Source organism: Microtus pennsylvanicus, chromosome 11 (assembly GCF_037038515.1).
Source record: "Microtus pennsylvanicus isolate mMicPen1 chromosome 11, mMicPen1.hap1, whole genome shotgun sequence".
Taxonomy (NCBI): Eukaryota; Metazoa; Chordata; class Mammalia; order Rodentia; family Cricetidae; genus Microtus; species Microtus pennsylvanicus.
Genome location: NC_134589.1, coordinates 74,311,894 through 74,334,866, shown reverse-complemented (window position 1 = coordinate 74,334,866; position 22,973 = coordinate 74,311,894). Strand labels below are relative to the sequence as shown.

The 22,973-nt window shown below is 43.2% G+C and overlaps 1 protein-coding gene across 1 annotated transcript; it reads left to right on the top strand.

Moving 5' to 3' along the window:
- The first annotated feature begins 2,741 nt into the window (after positions 1-2,741).
- LOC142831629 (hepatitis A virus cellular receptor 1 homolog) lies at positions 2,742-22,460 on the top strand. The gene is made up of 7 exons (XM_075941836.1): positions 2,742-2,790; positions 5,443-5,781; positions 10,815-11,030; positions 15,719-15,768; positions 17,556-17,667; positions 19,028-19,064; positions 22,346-22,460. Exons 1-7 carry the CDS (start codon positions 2,742-2,744, stop codon positions 22,458-22,460), a joined length of 918 nt encoding a protein of 305 aa, XP_075797951.1.
- Positions 22,461-22,973: the final 513 nt, after the last annotated feature.

Here is a 22,973-nt window from a genome sequence, read left to right as displayed (position 1 = left end):
GAATCTCGTAGTTCACAGGGAATGATCCAGACAGACTTTTAAGCAGGGTTTAGTAGGAGGGAAGAAAAAGTGAGAGTTGTGGGGTAAAAGAAGAGCCCAGGCAGAGCATCACCTGGGCAATGACCTCAGGAGATGAATTAGAAAGAAAGCCCATGTGACTGTGGCACAGGAGGTCAGGGAAGCAAATTTGAGCCTTAGGCAGGGACTAGGTCTTCAGGGACTGGATAGACAGGGACTAGATAATCAGGACATTTGCAAAAACTCTGGTTAAAGAAGTGAGTTTCTTGTCCTTGAGAGAACTGAAGTAGGGCTGTCAGGGGGATGTGACATGGTCTGATTACACATTGACATGGTCTGATTACACATTTACAGCTGTCTCATTGTGAATTTATTTGTTGGTTGCTCACTTTCCTGTGGTAAGCTGCTTGCACAATTCTAGATACTTTACATCCCTATTGTGCTGAATCATACTCCCCTATCCTTAGTTTATTAATGGTAACTGCATTGAAATAAAAATCTTTTCAAAAATCCTTCTTATGGTCATTGGATTTTGGCCTGGTCCTAGGTTATAGGAAATCTAGCATTATAACATGTTGCCTTTCAAATGAAGGAGGCATGGTTTAACTCTGTGTGGACCACTTTAGTATTGGTTCTCCTAGCTTTTGACAGTGCAAAATGCTGCCCTTGAGCACACAGATGCCTCAGTAGATAAAGGTGCTTGTGGCCAATCCTGAGTTCAACACCCACGACCTGCATTTAGAAGGAGAGAACCAGCTACCCATAGTTATTCTCTGACCGTGTGTGTCCCCTGGCAAGCTCATGCACTGCCTGATACAAGAACTATTTAGATGTAATCTTTAGTGAATTAGAAGAATGCTGCTTTTATTCCAAAGGAAATAGGGATTATTGTGATCCAATTTTTAGTGAGCGAGGCACAGATTGTTTTATCATGAATTTCATGCTCCACTGTGGAGGGGTTACATGAATTTTTATAGTCCCAGGACAAAAGGAAGTCATAAATTGGTGCATTTACCAAGGATCCTGGTGGGGACATCAGGCAGATGGGACACAAGAGAACACAAGGATCTCTTCTCTAGATTTCTGGTGTTCTATAATTTTTAGCTATAGGGTTGGTGGAAGCTGACTGTGTGAAAATGTAACAATACATTCCAGAAGTTGTTTCTGATTGTCACAAGGATGTAAGCAGAGATGCAGGGGTTAGTAGTAGACGGCCACTGAGAAGGACAGAGAGAATTTATGCTATTAAGGCTTTTGAATTACAACTTTCCATCCTTCCAAAGTCTCCCTGCAGGATCTTCACAGGTGTGGCTTTTACATTGAACTACAGTTCAAAATTTGGTGGCCTCTAGTATGTTCCTCTCAAGCATATAAAGACAGAAAATAAAAGGATTTCCAGCCATCAGCAAGGAAGGCACTTACTCCATTGTAGAACTCACCTAGCTACTCAGTTGAATTCAAAATGTGGAGAAGGTTTCCTTTGGGAACCTGGAAATCTATTCACCATCCATGTCTGTTTGCTTCATTTTATGAGCAAGTAGGTCATAGGACACCCTGAGAGATGGCTCAGTGACAGTTTGTGTCAAGAAGGGTAGCCAGCTGTGTGAGGCAGTGAATGCCCAAATTCACTGCCCTTCCTCAATAGAACTCTAAAGGGACAGGATGGTTGGAACCATGATAAAAAAAGTAAGATAGTTGTGTCTCATGTTGGTTTTATATGTTCTGGAGTTATCTTGCCATAAAAAATAAGACTCTTGAGACGTTCATTACAATCATTGTTTGGCTAGCAGTTTGCAGCATTAGTTTTCTGATCTCTTCTAAGAACAGGGGCTGTTAGTATAGTAGTGCAGGGCCCCCGGCCTGAAGATGCTGAGCTCATGGAAGATTCGTGAAAGCTATTTCCATCTTGAAGACTGGTAACAGGACACACTTTCCTCTCTGAGAGGAAGTCATGGATTTTTCTGACTAGAAATGGAGTTAATGAAGTACCAGGCAGGCTTACTCATGTTTTTATGGTTTACCAATTAAGAGGCAAATGTTTAAATCTGGATATTGAAATCTGAATACATGTAAAATCCTCCATAACTGGGTTTAAAAGTAGTTGTCTAAGGAGTTCCATGAGGATTTGGTGCCTGTGAGTAAGTAACCCATTGTCTCCTTCAACAGCAGATTCTCCAAATCTGAGCAAACATTAGTGCTATTTTACCTAGGAGGAAATCTAGGCATGGAGGGGCTCTGTGAATGGAAGGTTTGGATCTGTACTCAGTGTTTTTCTGGGTGTTTCTAGACATTCCCCAGGAAAATGTCTCAGATACCATGTGCAGCAGCATTCTGGCTCAGGACATCTTGCTAGTGATTAAGGTGGTTGAGATTCAGGGACCAGCTCCTTTATCTACTGGGCAGAAACAGCTCTTTGTCCACTGAGAGGCAAATCCTTCTTTGCCATTAAAGGGCTGGTCTCTGCTTAGAGTTCTACCAAGAGAACACATTCTTATCTCTGCCTCCAGTTTTCTCTGTTTGCTACCTTATTTATGTCATGACCAGAAGTGAGATTGCTGGCTGTATGTGAGGAAGGACCAGGAAAGAAGAGGGTGTTGGGGAGGACAGGGTCCCTGGCAGAGAGGCCTGAGTGATTCACAGTCAGAATGCAGACCTGCCTGGGTACAGTGTGCTGAGTGCCACAGCAACCAGAGCTTCTTCTCCTTGTCCTCCAGGTCAGCACCATGATGCAGCCTCAAGTCTTCATTTCTGGCCTCATACTACTTCTCCCAGGTAAGTGAGTGGATGAGCTGGGGGATGCTGAGGAGGCTAGAGTGACAGGAGAGATGACAATCCTTGGGCTTTTTGATTATGGGTTATGTAATGAGCAGAGAATCAGGTAAATTATAGCTCCAAAGAACTTGCTTAACCTGTATAAATTTCAAAACTTATGGCTAGATAAACATGATCCCCAAGAACATGCCAGGCAAGGGGCAGGAACATATGCATGCATGTTATACACAAGTATGGGCTAAGTGCACATGCATACATGTGATAGTCAATGGCTAATAAAAAATCAGAACAGTGTTTTCCATGCAGGATGGCTAATCAAAAATCAGCCTTCTTTCCATTTCTTTGTGCATTTTTGCTTGTTTAAACCATTTGCAATTATTTATCTTAAAAACCTTCTAATTCAAAGCTTTCTATGGGAGGGAGAAAGAAGGACCACCATAATTGTCTTTGAGGCAGGCTCTAAGTTAGTCCAGGCTAGCCTCCGACTCCATAGCTAGCTGAGGATCACCTCAAACTTCTGATCCTCCTGTCTCTAGATCTGAGATTCTCCTAAGAGCTGAGATCACTGGTGAGAAATAAAATCTATTCCTATGACTTAATGAAAATAGCATGGATTTTGTTTGTGATCTAAAACAAGGTATTTGACAAATCAAGTAACGTATGCTTCAGGAAGGAATACACTCATTTTATGCAGTTAGGACTGTGCTTTCTTGGATGATGTCCCAGACTCTCATCCTAGGCTCGCAGATAAGTGATTAGTTAGAGAATATCATAGTTCATTGTTTTGTACTTCTGTTAGCTTATTTGTTTGTTTCCAGTGCTGCGATCCAACAGAGGGGCTAGCGTGGGCTAGCCCAGCACTACAGCATGGAACTCCATCCTCAGCCCTCAGTGTTGATTTAAAGACAACCTTTGAAGCTGTTGGTATTAGAAATTCTATTCCATCATTCCACAAAAATTATATGTAATTATTTCAGTTTTTAAAATTGCATCTTTAGAGCCTAGGCAGTTTGGATGCTCAACTTACTAGACCTGGATGGAGGTGGGGGTTCCTTGGACTTCCCACAGGACAGGGAACCCTGATTGCTTTTCGGGCTGGGGGGAGGGAAATGGGAGGCGGTGGCGGGGAAGAGACAGAAATCTTTAATAAATAAATAAATTTTAAAAAAAGTAAAATTGCATCTTTAAGTTACTGGTTGCATATTCTTCAGCTGTGTGGTCTTACTTTATAAGTGGGTTTTGCTCAAGTTCTAGAATGTCATCAACTTATAAGAAGGGACCTCTGTCTTTGATTAGTTTTTGGTTTTTTTTTTCTTGTGAAGGGCTAATCATAAAGTTCAGAATAATGTTCAGTCCCTCCTGGGTGGTTTTCCTTTTTTGTTTGTTTGTTTGTTTTGAGGCTGGGTTTCTTTTTGGCTATGGAGCCAGTCCCGGAACTCGCTCTGTAGGCCAGACTGGTCTCCAGTTCTTGAACTCACAAAGATCCACCTGCCTCAGCCTCCTGAGTGCTGGGATTAAAGATGTGCACCCTCACCGCTTGGCTCTCCACGTGTTTTTCTAAAACCCTTCCTGAATATTGACTTTGATGTTACTAAAGTTCTGATTGAAGCCAACGCTGCTGTTCCAAAGCCCTGGCTCTGCTCTTTGATCAGAAGTGGGGGAGATTTAGTGATTTTGTTGTCTTAGCAGTATGGAGGAAGAAGAAGGGATAGTTTGAGAGAGGGTCTCCAAAATCTAGGCCTGTCTTGAATTTATTATTATCTGAAGTTGTCCTTGAATTCCTCATTTTCCTCCCTCTACCTCCCAAGTTCTGGTACTACAAGCGAGTTTTGGGTATACAAGTAAGTTCTAGGAATACAAATGAGTTCTGGATATACAAGGGAGTTTCTCATTTACTCTTGAGTTCTGGGTTTACAATCATTACCCACTTTATTTACTGAAATAAAGTTTTAAAATGTTCAAAAATGAAACATTTGAGCTGATCTCAGTGGCGTATGCTAAGTACCCCACACTCAGGAGGCAGAGGTGGGAGGATGTAATTTTTCAGCCAGCATGAGGCATAGAGCAAGACCCTGTCTCCAAAAGAAACACACACAGAAGAAGAAGAAGAAGAAGAAGAAGAAGAAGAAGAAGAAGAAGAAGAAGAAGAAGAAGAAGAAGAAGAAGAAGAAGAAGAAGAAGAAGAAGAAGAGCGAGTGAATATCATGCCACAGATAAGTTGTTTTGCTCACAAATGTATCCATTAAATGATCACACTGAGGAAGAATATACAAAAATGTTTACAGTCTTCAAATTCAAGCAGTAAAACTGAACATTTAATCATAGGATTGGGGAGGTAGAGGCAGCAGAGCTCTGAGAGTTTGAAGTCAGCCTGGTTCATGGAGCAAGTTCCAGGTCAGCCAAGGCTACAAAGTGAGATCCTGGCTCAGAAAACCAAATGATAACAACCACAAAAATTAAGTTGTCATTTCCTTTTATGCCTACCCACAAAAAATCAAACCAAACCAATAAAATAGTGAAACAAAACAATAAAAAAGAAGGACTGCAGCCCATCCTCCCCGTAATTTTTCCTAAGAACAACAGCAAAATTTTGGGAAAATGTTGGATACTAACTCTCCATTTCCTCCCCTCTCCCCCCTTCTTACATCACAGGTGCTGTGGATTCTTATGAAGTAGTGAAGGGGGTAGTGGGTCACCCTGTCACACTGCCGTGTACTTACTCAACCCGTGGTGGAATCTTCACCACATGCTGGGGCCAAGGGACATGTCCATCTTCTCATTGTACCAACACACTTATCTGGACCAATGGATACCGCGTCACCTATCAGAGGAGCAGCAGATACCAGCTAAAGGGGAATATTTCAGGAGGAAACGTGTCCTTGACAATAGAGAATGTTGTCCCGAGTGACAGCGGTCTGTATTGTTGTCGCGTGGAGGTCCCTGGATGGTTCAATGATCTCAAAGTGACCTTTTCATTGGAAATCAACCCAGGTAAGCTTTCTTTGTTTCCTTTCCCTAGTTCTTGTAAGTAAGCTGTGTCCTCTGTTTGCTAATAGTCTGTTCTCTTTCTAGAACAAGAAAACACAAAGTTCTTATGAACATGTTTGATTAAGCACTTGCTTTTGAATTGTGTAAAGACCAGCTCTCCTGTATCTCAGGCTATCCTCTGATGGCCATGCTCTCCTCATCCTCCTGCCTCTGACCTCAGTGTTGCGAACACAGGCATGTGCCACCAAACCCAGCCTTAAATATTCTCCTTAGAGGCGGTACAAGAATGGAGAGTCTGGAGTTCAGTTGGAGTGGGGGTTTTATTGTGGCAGAGCTTGGGGTGGGGGGATTTATAAGATTCAGGACCCCTCGTTGGCTGACATTTGTCTAGGGTGTCTTGGTGAAAGGGGATGGGTGTGTGTTGGCCTAAGGGACCTTTGGCGATCTCATCCACAGCGGTTGGAAGTTTAGGTATTTCTTTTGGAATGTTAGAACATCCCCTTGGACGTTCCTGGGTGGTGCCTAGATGGTCTCAATTTGTGGTCTTTCTTGGAGACAGATGTGGTCTTATGGTAAATGGCAGCTCAGGCCTACTTCCTGGCTGGTCTTTATTGATCCTGTCGGTGGCCAAACCCTACACAGGCCCCATGTATAGGTGGAGAGTTATATTCCTTGTCTGCCCTGCCTTGGGCCTTTGAAATCACATCATATCATTTTACACAATGTGTTGCTTGAACAATGAAAATGCCTTGATAGAAGAGTATTCCCTCCAATATTTGTTCATGGTCACTCGGTGGTGTAATAGCATGAGCAACAGCTGTTAGTCTGTAAAAGACGCTGACACACAATTCTGTCCAATGAACTTTCTTAGAATGAAGAGGCCTAAAATCTGAGATCAGACCTCCAGCTGGGAGGGAGAGCATTAGACAGAAATGATACAATCAACTTCATTCCTTGATGGGGTATGAAGAGTCTTCCAGGAAAGGAAGGACTTCTCTTTACAACCTGGAGAGGAGCTTCATTAAGAGCAGGAATGTGGGAGGGAGATGGGGATAAGGAGGACTAGAGATAGTTGCCATTACTGGAATGGCAAGGCAGACAGAGCATCCTCCTCACAGAGCAGCCTGCAAAATAATCCTCTCAGCATTCCCCCTGAGGAGTCTCAGGCTGGTCCCCACAGCAAGGGGAAAGTATGGCTTGTTATAATCTTTTAGTGGTGGCAGTTCTACATGCTAGGTCCCAGGGTAAAGGGTAACTAAGGTGTTTACTAACATATCAAAGCAGGCACTGGCTACTTTTTTCTCAGCAAGGCCAGTACCTGGTGTACCCCACCCCTACTCTCAATTCTCTAGCCCAGGGACTCGGCTGGGCTGCCCTTCCCCCAGCTGCTCTTCCCTATATAACCCAGCCATTTTGACTACACAGGCCCTTTGGGGTTCTTGACCTGTTGGTCACCAATCTTGGCTCCTGTCTTTCCACTCTCCTCACATGGCCAGTTCAGTTAGCTGGTCATGTTCACTCTGGAACCTTCTGGGTGCCTCTGTCTGTTTTCTTCCTCATATCTATGATAAACCATCTCTTCCACCATAGGTAGGAGTAGTCATATCTTCCTTTCCTTTCTTTTTTTCATTCAGGAGGGAAGTTTCCTGTCATGTGATTTGGTTCACCATAGCATAAGTGACAGAGTATGGGGCTTCAGATCTTGGTTAGGTCCAATAATCTGGAGGAGCTGTTAGGGCACATAATAGAGTTTCTTAGCTGCTTCACAGAGCAGTGAGGAGGTGGGGCTTGACCTATTCAGACTATGGGATCTGGTCTAAAGATTCAAGCCCATGTTCTAAGAGTAAGAAGTTCACAAAAGCCCCAAATCTAGACTCATTACATTTTCTTCCTTCCTCCCTTCCTCCCTCCCTCTCTCTCTTCATTCTTTCCTGCCTTCCCTCCCTCCCTCTGTCCTTCCTTCCTTCTTTCCTTTGTTTGATTTTTGAGGCAGGATATGCAGAGAGTGATGTATAGAGACAGCAACGGGAAAGAAACTTAAGGTTCCAAGTACCTATCACAGGTGTGAAATTATATTATTTACCTAGATGAAGTTTAATGACTCTGGCCTCCAAGGGTACTCACTCACAAGAGAACAAACCCACATTCACACACACACACACACACACACTCACACACACACACGGGGGGGGGGTGGAGAGAGAGAGAGAAAGAGAGAGGTGACAGACCTGATGCAGGGGAGGGGAGTAAGAGAGAGTTTTCTTATAAAACAACTCCCTTGGGGGATGTGTAGAAATTTGTCTAGCATGCCTGAAGCCTTGGCTTCTGCTCCTAGAACTGCAAATATAATAAACAAATAAGGGCTATTGTTGTAGTGGTCTGCTCTGTCTCTTTAAGAGATAAACCATGCCCACTCCCTCCCCCTTCCATGGAGGCAAGCTAATCTTTATCTTCCAGCCTAAGTGCTTTTCCTCCTCCTCCTCCTCCTCCTCCTCCTCCTCCTCCTCCTCCTCCTCCTCCTCTCTCTCTCTCTCCCTCTCTCCCTCTCTCCCTCTCTCTTTCTTCTTCATCCCTTCTCCCCTTTCTCCTCCATAACCCACTAAATAAATATCCAACCTCACTCTGCATGGTGTGCCTATCCATGTCTCTGTCTCTTGTTTGCTGCATGACTCCTTGCCCAGGACCAGGTGCCTTCAGAGACCTGCAGCATGGTCTCATGGCTTACCCATCTGTCTGTCTCTCCTTGTGGGACTGGCTGTCCCATTGAGGTCTCTCACCACCATGCGGCTACCTGCCTGTTACTCATGGCCCAATGCAGCCACTTGGGGAAATGTACCATCCCTGTCTGGGACTGGCTACTCTCGGGACCTGCAGCCTGCTGCCCGCTGCCTGCCACCTCTTTGGAGTCCTGCAGTATGGTCTCATGGCCTTGCTGCCCACTGAAGCCACTTGGGGATCCTGCAAGCATTTTACTTAAACAATTACAGTTGTAGTTTGGGAAGACATTTGTCTATCACACATTCCTGCCTTTAACCCTGGGGTTATATCCTCAGCACCAGAAGAAGGATGGACATGGCATCATAGCATAAAATTATTAATTTCAGTTCATTAATTGAAGGTTTTATGAATTTAGAAGTTTGTTAACAGGTCAGTGCTTACAAAGTCACTATTTGAGTGAGTCTATAAGTGATCCAGCAACTCTGCTTCATCCCTTAACAGACAAGTCGACATTTTCTCATGATTTAGCACAGTGGAAGACCTATCCCCCTGTCCTAGGACCCTTATTGGCTCCTTTGGACTTTTCCACTACTTGGGAGAATAATTCCCCAGAGCAAGTGTACCATAGCTCCTAATCTGTTGAGTCTTTCCTGGTTGTTCTCATAGTGATCTTCAGAAAGATTGTTCCTGTGCTTGCTGTTCTCTCCTTCAGAGATTTTCACTCTCTAGGGAGGGTGACACATTAGACCGGTCAGCGAACTAACCAGGCCAGGTTTGTAATAGACCCACTTGCTGGTGTGAATAGATTTACTGCAGCACAGCCACACCCACTCCTTGCTATATTGTCAGCAATGACTTTCAAAATGATTGACAGGAGGACTTGCTCCTGAACACTCATTTTTAATGTTCCTGAAACAAAAACGCTTACATCTGACCCTCTACATAAAAGTGGCCTGAGAGTCAGTGAGCTGGCTCAGTGGGGAAAGGTGCCCAGGGCTAAGCTTGGTAACCTGAGTTCAATCCCTGGGCCCACATGGTGGAAGGAGAGAACAGACTCTGCAGAGTTATCCCCTGACATCCACATTTGTGACATCTCACCAACACACAAATAAATGAATAAATAAATGTATTGAATTTAGGGGGGATGCTCCACACCCACCTCCCTGCACTTTGTAGGAACAGTACAGGTTTTCTTTATTTAAAGATAAACACACAGTGGATTGAGGAATTAGAAGAGTATCCCACATAAAGAAGAGTTTTCAAAGCAACTATTCCTCATTGTTGAGGTCTTGTTTTGTAGTTAACAGTGTTAAGATCGAGGGAGATAACTTACAGGGATGGCCTGTCTGCTGACACAGACAGTTTGAGTCCTGGCTGACTGTGACGCCAGCACCACTTTGCCTTAGTTCCTGTCTTAGAACCCAGCACACTGAGACTATCAGCAGCTGCTTGGAGGCTTACAGCACTTGAGATGCTGTTGATTTGTGAATCATAGGTTGAACCTGGCTAACCCAAACATCAAAAGTCTACAGTGCTCTAAAATCTGGATCTTTTTTGAGTACAGACTTGATAATACACCTGGATAATTCAATGCCGTGAAACTGTCACATGCAGCATCATTCACAGTTTATAAAGTTATCTTTTAAGGTCTATATGTGTAATGCGTAGTTCTATGAATGCTACATCAATCCATGTTTATATCTAAGCCCGACATATAAGGTGTTATTTATATTCCAGATATTCCAAGTTGTTCAGGAAGACTTAAATTCTTAAACTCTGGGTACCAAGCATTTTTGGATAAGAGGCATTCAGCTTGTCTCTCTTAGATTAGAAGAAACCATAGAAGTCAATGTCTGCTCTCTACCCAAATGTGAAAATCCCATTGGTGTTGGGATTTGTGGGGGGCATGTGTGCTAAGATGCTGGGCTGTATGCTGTGTCCTCTCAGGACTGACTGAAGGGAACATGCTGCACCTGGAAACTGTGCGTGAAGTCAGTCATCACTGAGAGAAGTCCTAGTCCCCTGTACCCTCTCAGTCTCAGAGATGCGGAGAGACCAGAGGACCTGACATCTGTCATTTATAAAGTGTCCTTAGGAACGGGCTCTGTTCTCATCTCCATGTTGTCAGTGCATTTGTCTCCTATTGGGGAGCTGTCTCCGTTGCCCTGCCCTACCCTGTCCTTGTTGGTCAGTGACAAAGATGTGTGTTCAGGAGAGGAGCCTTGGTGGGGAGCCTCTCACTGGTGCTACAACTACAACAAAAGCTCTTCTCTCTTCTTGTTGACTCATCCTTGTTTCATCTTGATTTCCGAATCCAGAAATTCCCACAAGTCCTCCAACAAGACCCACAATAACAGGAAGACGCACAACCGCAGAAAGACCCACAACCGGAGGTAGACCCACAACTTCAGGAAGACCCACAACTACAGGGAGACCCACGACTCTGTCAACAGGACCCGCACATATACCAGCATCACCCAGAGTCTCCACCTCTGCTCCTACAACACCAGCGCACACGCAGACTCACACACCAGGTAAATTTCAATGTGGCTTAGGACCCAGACTCCTTATTATAAGTGTCTGTAGGACACACAGATACTGAGTCAAGACAGAAATATAATATAGGTGAAGAGTTCTTAGCTGTGTCCCAACAACAGCCTCACAAAGTCTGTAATTTTCCAGTCTTAAGTTGCATTCACCCTCTGCTGTGTAAGAGCTTGAAGATGGAGGACACCATCTCTCTGTTCCCCGGGATTCACTCGAGCCAGACTTTGGTGGATCATTGCTCTAGGAAAGCTGATGGAATCTGGATCAGTTGAACATGACTTTGTGCTGAAAATGTAAGGACCGACTGAGAATTAGAGGCAGGGGTAGGGAGACCCTTGACCCTTGACATCCATTCTGAAACTGGGCCATCCAGCTAAGGCCATAGTTCAGGGAAGATGACTTTTAGCATTTCCTGAACATCAGGCAGCATTTTCCATGTTCCATGATGTAGTGCCTCTCTGACAATTATGTCCTATATAGCTGTGATCTGTCCCTCTTTCATAGTGACAAGAACTGACAGTTCCTGGTGGAAGTCATGAAGACAGAGAGTGGCTCAGACTCTGTCCCTAGTTGCTTGAGTTGGAAGCGGGTTCTTCTGACTCCCAGGTTGTAAGCAGGGATATTTGGAGGGTTTATGCTGTTTTTGCAACCTCACTGCAAAGACGTCATACACCATCCTTCCAAAGAGCAATGGATGCCTTGTAAAGTTTTGCTTAAGGAGCTCTCAGTTTATTCATGTAGCCTGAAAAGTCCAACATATGTCCTTTTAGGGATAAAAACACAAACATCAAATTCAACATTTTAAGACATGATTTAACACGCTCAAGTTTTAGAGTGAGGCTATATAGTTCATGTTTCAAATTATCATCCTGAAAGCAAGCATAGGTTCACACCTTTATCTGGGAGTGAAAAGAGAGCTCTTAGAGGGATTCCCAAGGCGTCCTAAAAGCTGCCCTTCGCCTGGGGTAAAGCTGGATTCTGCCAAGAGAAGATGTCACAGAACTTTTCATTTTTGTTGTTAGGGTAATATGACAGGAGGTATAGATTTCCCTCTCCTCTCGCTGGCCTTCAGGTAATTTCAATCAGGAGGACCCTGAAGGACTGGGCCACATGCCTAGTGTTAGTGTAATCTTATTTTTCTATTGTGAGTTTCCTAAAGAATTGCACTTGGGGGTTGAAAGTCCAGGGAGAAGGCAGACGCTCTAGCTGCTCTCAGATGAGAATGTGTTTCCTCACATCCACTTCCTGTGCTCATCCTGGTGCCCCAGACACTGTTCATGGAATATGGGGGGGGGGGTTGTAAGAATAGGGGAGAAAGGGACCCAGGCTGGGGAAGAAAGTTAAGTTCATGATGTATTGTATCAAGAACTGGATTGGGTAAAGTGTGACTGCCTGACATTTGTGTTGTCCTGTTATTAGTTCAGAAAGACAGTCACATCCTCTTAAATGTTTGAGCGCCAAGGCGAAACAGGAAGGTAGAGCAGAGCAGGAGGGTGTCGTGCAAATGTAAGGATCAGGTTGTAGTGAGGATCCTAAAAGACACTGAGGGGCCCATGAGGAAACCAAGATTTAGGAATTCCTGTCGGGCCATAACCAACTTACTCTAAGATCCTCTCCTGTTCTGAAAAGGGAAGCATTGAGAGGACTCCTGGAGAGGCAAGAGCTCAGCTCTGCATGTGAAGTGAGCTATTGGTGGGAACAAAGTAGTGACTCCAGGAAGGAAAGGGAAACACAGGCTGCACTAGAGTGTTCCATGTGGAAGCCTTTGGTGAGCAACGGAAGATGAGTTAGAAAATATTGGAAATTACTCTTAGTAAAGGAATGGTTGGAGGATAAGAGATCTTGTCAATCAACCTCGAGATAGATAGAAAGAAAGAAAGATAGATGATAGATAGATAGATAGATACATAGATAAATAGATAGATAGATGATAGATAGATAGATAGATAGATAGATAGATAGATAGATAGATAGATAGATGGATGTAGAGAGAGGAGAATTCCACAGCACAAGGCAGACAGTGTGTGGGAACCATCACCAGTGTGATGCTGCTACCTTGAGAAGGTCTCAATGATGAAATGGTCATCTGGAAGGTGATTAGGATATAAAAGTAAGATGTTCGTGCACAGTGTTAGATCCTTTGTGACAGGGCTGATGGGGCTGGTTTCCCCTTTCCTTCCCTTGGGGACACACAAGAAGTATCATCTCTGAACAAAGGAGCCCTCAGCAGCTACCCAGTCAGCTCGTGTCTGGATCTGGGACTTCCCAGCCTTTAGATCTATAACCAATGCATTTCTTTTGTTTATAATTTACTCACTCTAAGCAATTTTGGAATAACAACCCAAGTGGACTAAGGGGCATTGAGTGTACGAACAGCAGCACCACATAGACTTGAAGCGCTGAGCACTGATCCTCACTCGCTCGGTACACACTGTCCCACCGTCCACACTCTGGTTGGATCCTATACTTCTTCTCCTTAAAACTGTAGTGGCATGTGCTGCTTGACCAGCTGTGGAGATGCTGGGCTCTGCCATCTCTCTCAGCCAGCTCCATGGTGTCAACAGGGGTCAGTTGAGACTTCCACATGCTGCCTTTTGTGGTGCAGAGCTGACCCATATGTCCTTGAGGTACCGCCTAACAGGGCCAGTCCTGCAGGATTCTGGGTGGTTGTGCGTGTGTGTGTGTGCGTGTGCATATGAGAGTGACTCAATATTCTCAGAAGCTGCTTCTCTGTGGTCTCATATCTGTGGCTTACCTTTTCCTAGGCTTTCCTGGACTCTAGTTAATTTAAAGCCACAATTTTACCCACAGAACCAGGAAGGATTAGGTAATGGTGACCTCTGGATGTTGAGAGGGAAATCCTTAGTGTGAACTGTTTCCAGGCAGAAAAACAAAATGAAACTAGATCTAAACAAAAGGCAGCAGGAGCCACTGTCTGCCACTGTTCCCAGGTGTGAAGAAGAAGGAAGGAGGGGTTCAGGCTCTGTAAGGCCATGTCACCTAACCCTGCTCAGAGGAGAGCTTTGCCGAGGGGAGCAGGGAACGAAGCAGCTGGGTCCCTGGTTTCCTTGAGACTTCTGGCATTTGGCCTTGTAACTTGAGGCTCCTGGTGAGTCCTTACTGTGCTCTTGGAATCTCTCCCTTGGTAAATATTCTGCAAAAGCAAGAAATATTAGAATCGAAAGGGATTTGGGTGTCACATGGGCCACACCTGCCTTTCATATCTGTGCCTGCCAGGAACCTTATGTACCAGCCCATTTCATTAGTTTATGGTAATTTATGTCACCACTAGATTGGGGAAACTCTTTACTTCCCCTTGAAGACACAAACACCTTTCCATTTGTCCCCTATTCTAGGCACACTTCTTTGGAGAAGTTGTTGAATGTTATCCTCATTACACAAGCGGTACGATATTTCTAAAGTGAACTCCACAGCATTCACGCCCCTGCTCCCTGCTCCTTCCATCACATAACAATAGTAACATCGCCCGTGTTTCCGACAGTGCTGAGTGCCCATGCGTGCATTCCTAAGTGCTTATTGCAGCACCTGGATTATGAGGTCCCTTTGCTAATGAATATGGTCAGGACTGAGTTCAAGTTTTCTCTGATTCAGCTTCACCTTACTGAATCACTTCCTCTTGTTCCTGCAAGGTCTTACTTAAGGTTCTAGGTCACAAACAGAGCCCAGACTGTAGATGCTGCCTACACCTAGTCATTGCCTTTGGCTCCTTATCAGGGCTCTCACAGAGAGTGAAATTTAAACACAATAAAGTGAGTATGAGGGGAGCTATGAGTCATTCAACTTTATTCGTGCTGGGCAATGTCAGCTTTGACAGTTGTTGGGGACTCCCATAGACCAGTAGTGTTTTTGCTCATTGTGTGGGCACTGCGTGTATACTGACAGCAGAAATGTCTGCCATTCGCTAAAATCTGAACTATATAGTCATCTGATGTCTTCTTCTGATGGAGGAAGGTCATTGGTTAAAAAATAAAGAAACTGCTTGGCCCTCATAGGTTAGAACATAGGTGGGTGGAGTAAACAGAACAGAATGCTGGGAGGAAGAAGAAGTGAGCTCAGACTTGCTAGCTCTGCTCTCTGGAGCAGACACGATGAAGCTCCCACCCAGGATGGACTTAGGCTAGAATCTTCCCAGTAAGTGCACCATGGGGTGCTACACACATTATTAGAAATGTACTAGTCCAGGTGCGAGAGTTAGCCAAGAAGAGGCTAGATATCATGGGCCAAGTAGTGTTTAAAAGAATACAGTTTGTGTGTTGTTATTTCTGGTGTAAAGCTAGCCGTGTGGGAGCCGGGGGGGGGGGGGGGACGAAAAGCAGGCCTGCAGCTCCTACTACATTCTTATACATCTGTAAAATGTAACTAAGGGGCTCCTTGTCAGGATGTTACAAACCTTATATATGCCAGACATCAGTGGAAAGAGGACTCTGTGTTTCATTGATAAATACATAGAAACAATGAAAATAAAAGATTCCTTGTTATATAAAATAGACATTTTAAATACACTTCAAACACGTAAATGTTCAAAATTTGTTGTCCAAATTAAATCCCACCCTTACATGGAAAAGACACATTGGCATTGTGGGTAATATTTACAGTTATAGTAAAAACATCTAAATTCTTATATTTATAATTAATTTTCTCTCTTGTTGAACAGATTGGAATAACACTGTGATATCGTCAGACGACTCTTGGAATAATTACACTGTAAGCATAGCCCTCTAATTTATTAGCTGTATTTGCTTCTATGTTTTTTCGGGAAACAATTTGTACTTAAAGATTTTGTCTATAAAATTAGTTTACAGAGAGTCGCATTAAAAAAATGAAGAAAAGTCACGAATCAGATATATTGTCTTCTTCCTTAGTCTTAGGATTCAGGAAGTTAATTAATGATATCAGAAGTTTGAAGCCAGCCATTAGGCAACTTGGGCTAAATAGTGAGATGGTGCCTCAAAACTGTAGAGGAATGAACATATAAATGTATAAAAATAAAGAAATTAAAAAGAATATGGTTCTTACATAGGATGTTTAAATTCAAGATTTCATTTACTGCCCCTATATTGCTTTTCTGCCCATTGACCATTCTCTGTAGACCCCATTAGTGATATTTTTTTCCATACACAAACCTCCACATGAGCTATTAAGTCCTCAGACATTCTAGATTTTGCATGATTCTTCCTGGAGTTTCTGTATGCTAAGCTTGAGAAAAATTCAAGGCACCCTGCTTCCAGAATTCTTGACAGAGTTCTATCTCTACAAATAGTCAAAGTAAATTTATCAATAGAATTGTTTGGGTTCCAGGAAGAAACAAGGTTTGTTTTAATGTATGTAATTAGCACAGAAAAAAAAATCATGATTGAGGTAAGTAAACAGCCAGATAGAGGTTGTGAGAATTATATGGCTATTGGAAGTAGCAGCACCCTTGTTAGCATGTGCAAAGCCCTGGGCTTGAACTGCCAAAAACCATCAATCAACAACAAGACACTTCAAGACATTCTCTACATATCTGGACATATCTCCGCAGGGCCAAATGGCCAAAGACACTGATACCTATTGACAGAACATAACATAAAGACTGAAAGTAAGTTTGTTTTTCTTTGGTTTTCTGAGACGGGGTATCTCTGAAGCTTTTAGAGCCTGTCCTGGAACTCACTCTGTAGACCAGGCTGTCCTGGAACTCACAGACCCTTCCATATACTCTCTTCTTGCTTTCTTTATAATTCATGGTTTCTGTTTCTTTAATTTTTAATATATATATATAAAATATATTAACTCATATATAATATGTTATATATCATTGTACATTATATATAATATAGTAATATATGTAATTATTCATACATATAACTATTAACTGTATATGCTATGTACTATATATTACATATATTCATATTTAATATATAAATATATTCCTAAAAACTTTAATATAACCTGCCAAGTTTGTCTGTGTGTATATACTTCCATGCTGATCATTTGCTATTATTTGTATGGAATCTTGAGTTGCATTTACAGGACAAGTAGGGTCTGTGATAAAGGACCAGGCTAAGACCTGAGCACACTGAGAGCAAGTTAACTGAGAAATGATCTATTTTTTTTAATACCATAAGATGATACATTTAGCAAATACCTTTTGACTACTAAGGCAGACATAATCATATACATGATGTATGAACCCACATTAAGTACATGATTAGAATTTTGCTGAGGCATCTACCTCGAGGTAATCGCCTCGAGCAACATAGACCACCATAGTTTCCATCATCACCAAATACACTGATTTCACATTGTCTCAGAGTTCCACTGCCCATTACCACCTCAGATCCCTGGGTCTTCCTGCATATTCCAGACTAGCCACAGGCAAGCAAAGATGAATCTCTAGAACCCAGAGTCTAGGTTAATGTCGAGCATATGTTTTCTGTTCCTCTTACTTGGTGTCTCTTGTGTTTACTGCTGTTTATTTATTTCTACTGTTATTTTATGTATTGTTTCCTTAGGAATTGATCCCTTCAGGGAAGGCACAGAAGAACATGACTAGAGGCTTCTATATCAGCATCCCCATTGCTGTCCTGCTGTTGCTGCTGCTTGTGAGCACCGTGGTTATCACCAGTAAGTCATGTCACAGCTGTCCCCAAGGAAGGAGAGCCACGGCTCTCTGTCTGTCTTTAAGCATCTGCACATGCAACAGGGGCTTTGAGTTCACATGGCCTGTGTATCCCCAGAGCTAAGGCTCTCGTGTTAAACCCTCTCCTCCCCAAGGGATGTGTTAGGATGTAAAGAGCTCTGTGACTGATTTCTGATGCTTGGTGAGTGCTCTGCTCTGCTTCAACCACTGCTACTGTATCTCCAAAGATTCGTGTTTTGTACATGTGATCTCATGTACTCCATACTGGTATTGGCCTTACTAGGTAGCTGAGACTGGCCCCCAACATCCAGATCCTCTGGCCTCCAACATCCCAGTGCTGGGCTCACAAGAATAGGCTGCAGTCCTCAGCAACACTGTAGTTCCTAACCCTGCCTCTTGTTTTTCAGTCATTGCCATCAAAAATAAAATCATTATATTCTCCATAAAAAATTAAATATTACTGCACAAGAGATTTCTGATAGGTTTGGTTTTTTTTTTAAATCACTAAAACACCTTTGATGTGTTCTCTCCTGTTCTACCCTTGGAATCTTGTTTGTTTCCCATAATGATACTGTTGAATATTCTGTAATATACTTAGTAGAAGAGGCAAATGAGACATTGGTAGGAAGCCCCCTGACTAATGCTGGAACGGACAATTTGAAGGTGGCACCCAGGCCTACATGCTGTTTCCATGAGCTGTACAGCTGTACACAGTGTTTCTCTCTGTGAAGTCAATGAACTTCAGCCATGGGCTTTACAAAACTCCATGCATGAGCCCGTTACTAACCTGCTTCATAGGAAATGGGGAATAAGGATATGCCTGTCAGATTTCAGATGGTTCCCTCTAATCATTTAAATGTTGTTTATCCAAAATGATTATTTAAGGTGGTGGCAGTGTCATGTGCCTATGATACCAGCATCCTTAAGGTCTGTGGCTAGCCTGGGCTACATATCAGATCATGTCTGAAAGGGAAAATTACATAGAAATTGAGTAAAATACCACAAGTGTCTTCCCTTCCTTAGTCCAAAGTTGTTTCTTTTTCCCTTACGGGTTTGTTCTCTGGCAATCCATTAGGAAAAAAAAATTGAGACTTTTTGTTTGTCTTAGTGAACAAAGTCCCTTTCACTCTAGTACATTAGGTCACGTGGGTGAATACACCAGACAGCGAAGGGGTAGACAATCCTTCCTGTGGGGGACAGAAAGGAATTACCCAAAGTTACCCGAGGACGGTTCAATCAAAAATAGAGACAACATCCTTGTTTAGGGGAAAGTGTCATGAGTGTCTCTGATGACATGTGCAATTTTCTCTTCATCTTCTCCCACCTCCTCCCACCCCAATATAGGGTACATCGGTGCGAGAAACAAGTCTCAGTCTCTAAGGTAAGCTGGCATGGATTGTGTTGAATCTTTTTGAACAACAATCTTGGGAATATGCTCTCTTTTGTACTAAATCATTCTCTACTAATTGATTCATTGCTGGGTTGGTTGATTTGAGACAGGACTCACTATGTAGTCCAGACTGGCCTGGAACTTGCTATGTAGCTAGGCCAGGCTGGAACGCGCAATCCTCCTGCCTCTGAGTCTTTCACTCTGGGATTACAGGTGTGTTCCACAATGGCTGGCCTCCATTCTGTAGGTTGTATCCCAAAATAAATTTTAATGAGTCCCTTTCTTATTATCCTCATTTCTCAAAGGTATTATCTGCATTCTGTCTTTCCCTGATTTATGGTATGACAGAAACAGAAGACCTGTTGATTCTAATCTCTTATAGGTAGACACTGGATTAATTGTAGGCTTTGCTCCCTGGAGCTGGTATTGAAGGAGTTACTTCCATCCACTCTTGCTTCCTCAGTGTCTTCTTTCATCAAGTATTTATTTTTATTATAAACTGATAAAATGTATGACAGAGCATATAGTCTAGTACAAAAGTCCTTTTAGGTGCTTTGGGCCATGTGTGCAGGGAATGACGTGCTTAGGTGGTGAGGTGTTTGAGGAAGACCCAAGGGAGCATAAAATTTAGAGGAAGATTATTTCTGAGTCTGCTGGGAGTGCGACAGAACTGTGAATGGCCAGTATCTCCACATCAGTCCCCTCCACTCACTACACTGGTGTCTGCTTTGCCAGGCTTCACTGCTCTTGTCTTGTTCACTGTACTTGGGGCTCTTTTATTCTCTCTAGTGTTATCTGCCTTAGTCTACAGCCATGTACTTTTCTTCAATTGGCTAAAGATTGGATGTACACAGGGCTATGTATGTATTTCAGCAAAAACTCCATGTCCTTCAGACTGTTCTCCATAGACTTACCTATGTCTATGTTAAGCGTAAGAATCAAGCCACAGACTGGGTCTTGAGCCAGTCCATTAGAAGTTCCTGATACAGTTAGCTTTTTCTTATCAGTCACTTCTTCCCTTCACAGTAATAAATCTATAAGGTAGAAACAATAATTAGTCTCATCCTATTGATTAAAAACAAGTCTGTAAATATGAGGTCACACTACACTGGCCTCCACCTCAGGAGCCCATGCTTATAGATCTAACTGGTAAATAAAATAATATAAAGCAAACTAACACTAACTCTTTCTGAAAAAGAAAAAGGAGCCATCCCTTAGAGTTGGAAGAACACAACATTATTTTAGTCCATAATTTTTGTTCCTGTATTGATAAGGCATCTTTTTGAAACATTTAATTCACATTTTTTTTAATGTGAGTAAGATAAGGGTAGGATAGGTAGAGGTGGGGAAGAAACAGGGGACAGGGACATGGAGAGGCCAGGGATGAGAGTGTGCAAGAACACACACATGGAGGCCAGAGGAGGGCAGTGAGCGTCCTCCTCTATCTCTCACTCTCTGCTTTGATACAGAGTGCCCCTGGGACCTGCAGTTCACATTGCTTGCTTTTGCAACAGCCAGAGCCCGAGCGATCCTCCTGTCTGTCTCTCCCTCAGTGCTGGGTTACAGGCATGCAGGAGATGTTCTACCTGTTACCTAAGGCAACATCTGAACTCTGGTTCTCTGGTTTGTACAACAAGCATCCTTAACTGCTGATCAACTCTTCAGTCCCCAACGTTACTTTTTAATCACTTTTAATTTAAAAGAAAATATTGGAGAAAACACAGCACATAAAGAAGAGGGGAGAAGTCGGGTGAGGGGGCACACACCTGTTATTTCCACACTCAGTAAGTAAATGCAGGAGGGCTCTAAGTTTAGTTCCAGCCCAGACTTGTAGCAACACTGTCGAAAAATAAATAAGGCCAGGTGTAGTGGCTCACCCCTTTAATGCCAACACAGCAGGCAGAGGCAAGTAGGTCTCTATGATTTCAGCTTAGTCTGATCTTTGAAGAAGTCACAAGATAGCCAGGAAAAAAATAGTGAGACCCTGTCACAAGCAAATGAATATAAGTGAATGAATGAATGAATAAATAAATAAATAAAATATAATTAAAAAACAAGAAAGCAAGCCACAAAACCCCACTAACCAATACATAAAAGATTCTAGGCTTTTTCTCATGACTTTTTCTGTCAGCTATATCAAGATGACTCATGAATATCCTGACCCTACACTGTTTCCCTTCATGTGTGACTGTCCAGGCAGAGCGGAGCTTGCTCTCTCTCGTCCTGTGTAATTCTCAGCACAGGTGTTCGTTCCTATGTGGCCGACTAAAGACGCTCATTTCGGTTCTACATTTCAGTGGTAGAATTGACCACAAATGACAAAACCCCACTGTCAAAGCATCACCCCTGACTTAGTCTGTTTTCTTCTCTGGTTTGCTCCTCCATGAGTTCTAGAAGCTCAAATATCAGTCCACTGTGCCCACCCTGATGATCATGGGTATAGAATGAACTTTCCAAGGGAAGCCCCTCCCACAGCTGTAGGATAGGGGAAGTGAAAAGACCTGCTGTGCTCTCCCCAAATTCCTTCCAGTGCAGTTTCTGCTGTTTGTGTGCATGCAGTGTCTGCGCATGTGTGGCATACAGTAGCCTTGAAATTGTGCCCCAGACCAGCAGCTACAGCTGCTTTGTGACTTGACATGTTTTCTATTCCATGCTTAGTGTTAGAGGGTTAGATGCCATGCAAGTTTCAAAACTCTTTCTTTTTAAACAAAGAAAACTTTGTATCACTGTGAGCATGATGTATGTATGTGGAGGGAAGCAATGTGTGGCACCTGTGGAGGTCAGAGGACAACACTGTGGGGCTGGCTCTTTCCTTCTGCCTTTTCTCTGGGCTCCAGGGATGGCACTCAGGCAACCAGGCTCTCCTTAGTCTTTTGAAAGCATCACAGTGCAAAGTAAACACACAAGTCATCTAGCCCAGTTCCAAAACGAACATTCTGCTTAGGTACCTCATTTTGATGAAAAGATATCTCTCTGTCTTGATCATCAACTTATGTGTTTTATTACATTAGTATCTTGAAGGATTCCAATATGAGCTACTTCTCTCTCTCTCTCTCTCTCTCTCTCTCTCTCTCTCTCTCTCTCTCTCTCAGCTATCTATTAAATAAACTTTTCTATGACCTAATAGGATAGGAGGGTGCTGTGTGGTTAGAGGTTTTGTGAATGGGGCTCCTAGGGTCCTGAGCATACATCATGATTGAAAGTTCTGCTTAGACCTGAAAGGTAACCTCTTGTTCTTTCTTCAACATCTCTCTCTCTCTCTTTCTCTGCAGCCTGGTAGCATTTCGTTTCTCTAAGATTGGAGCTTTGCAAAACGCAGTGGTTTTCCGGTCTCGAGCTGAAGACAATGTATACATAATTGAAGACAGTCTTTACCCTACAGATTGAATCCCAGTGGTCCTCTGAGGGGCTCTCTTCCTGAGACTTCAAAGACAGCATCTGGATTTGACAGCGCAAACAGCCTTTCCAGCTGCAGGGCTATGTTCTGTGTCCGTTCATCCAGCAGTGGTGGAGAGGGTGACCCTCTGCTGTTAATACTCAAATTCACAGTTCACATCATCCTAATTCTTTTTTATTAGATTAAAAAAAATACCAATCCAAATTCCCACTTTCTCCCCTCCTCCCACTCCCTCCACACACCCTCCTACCCTCTAATCCTAAGAGAGGGTAAGTAGCATTGCTTTGTGTAAGGTCCAAGGCTCTCCCTACTACATCCAGGCTGAGCAAGATATCCATCCAAATAGGATCCCAAAAGCCAGTACATGCAGTAGAGATAAATCCCAGTGCCACTGCCAGTGGCCCCTCAGTCTGCCCCAGCCGTACAACTGTCAACCACATTCAGTGGAATTAGTTTGGTCCTATGCTTGTTCCTTCCCAGTCCAGCTGGAGTTGGTGAGCGCC

Coding starts and splice junctions, on each gene's coding strand:
- LOC142831629 (XM_075941836.1), top strand. CDS start 2,742: ATGATGCAGCCTCAAGTCTTCATTTCTGGCCTCATACTACTTCTCCCA. Junction 5,782..10,814: donor TTCATTGGAAATCAACCCAG/GTAAGCTTTCTT, acceptor TTCCGAATCCAG/AAATTCCCACAAGTCCTCCA. Junction 11,031..15,718: donor CACGCAGACTCACACACCAG/GTAAATTTCAAT, acceptor CTTGTTGAACAG/ATTGGAATAACACTGTGATA.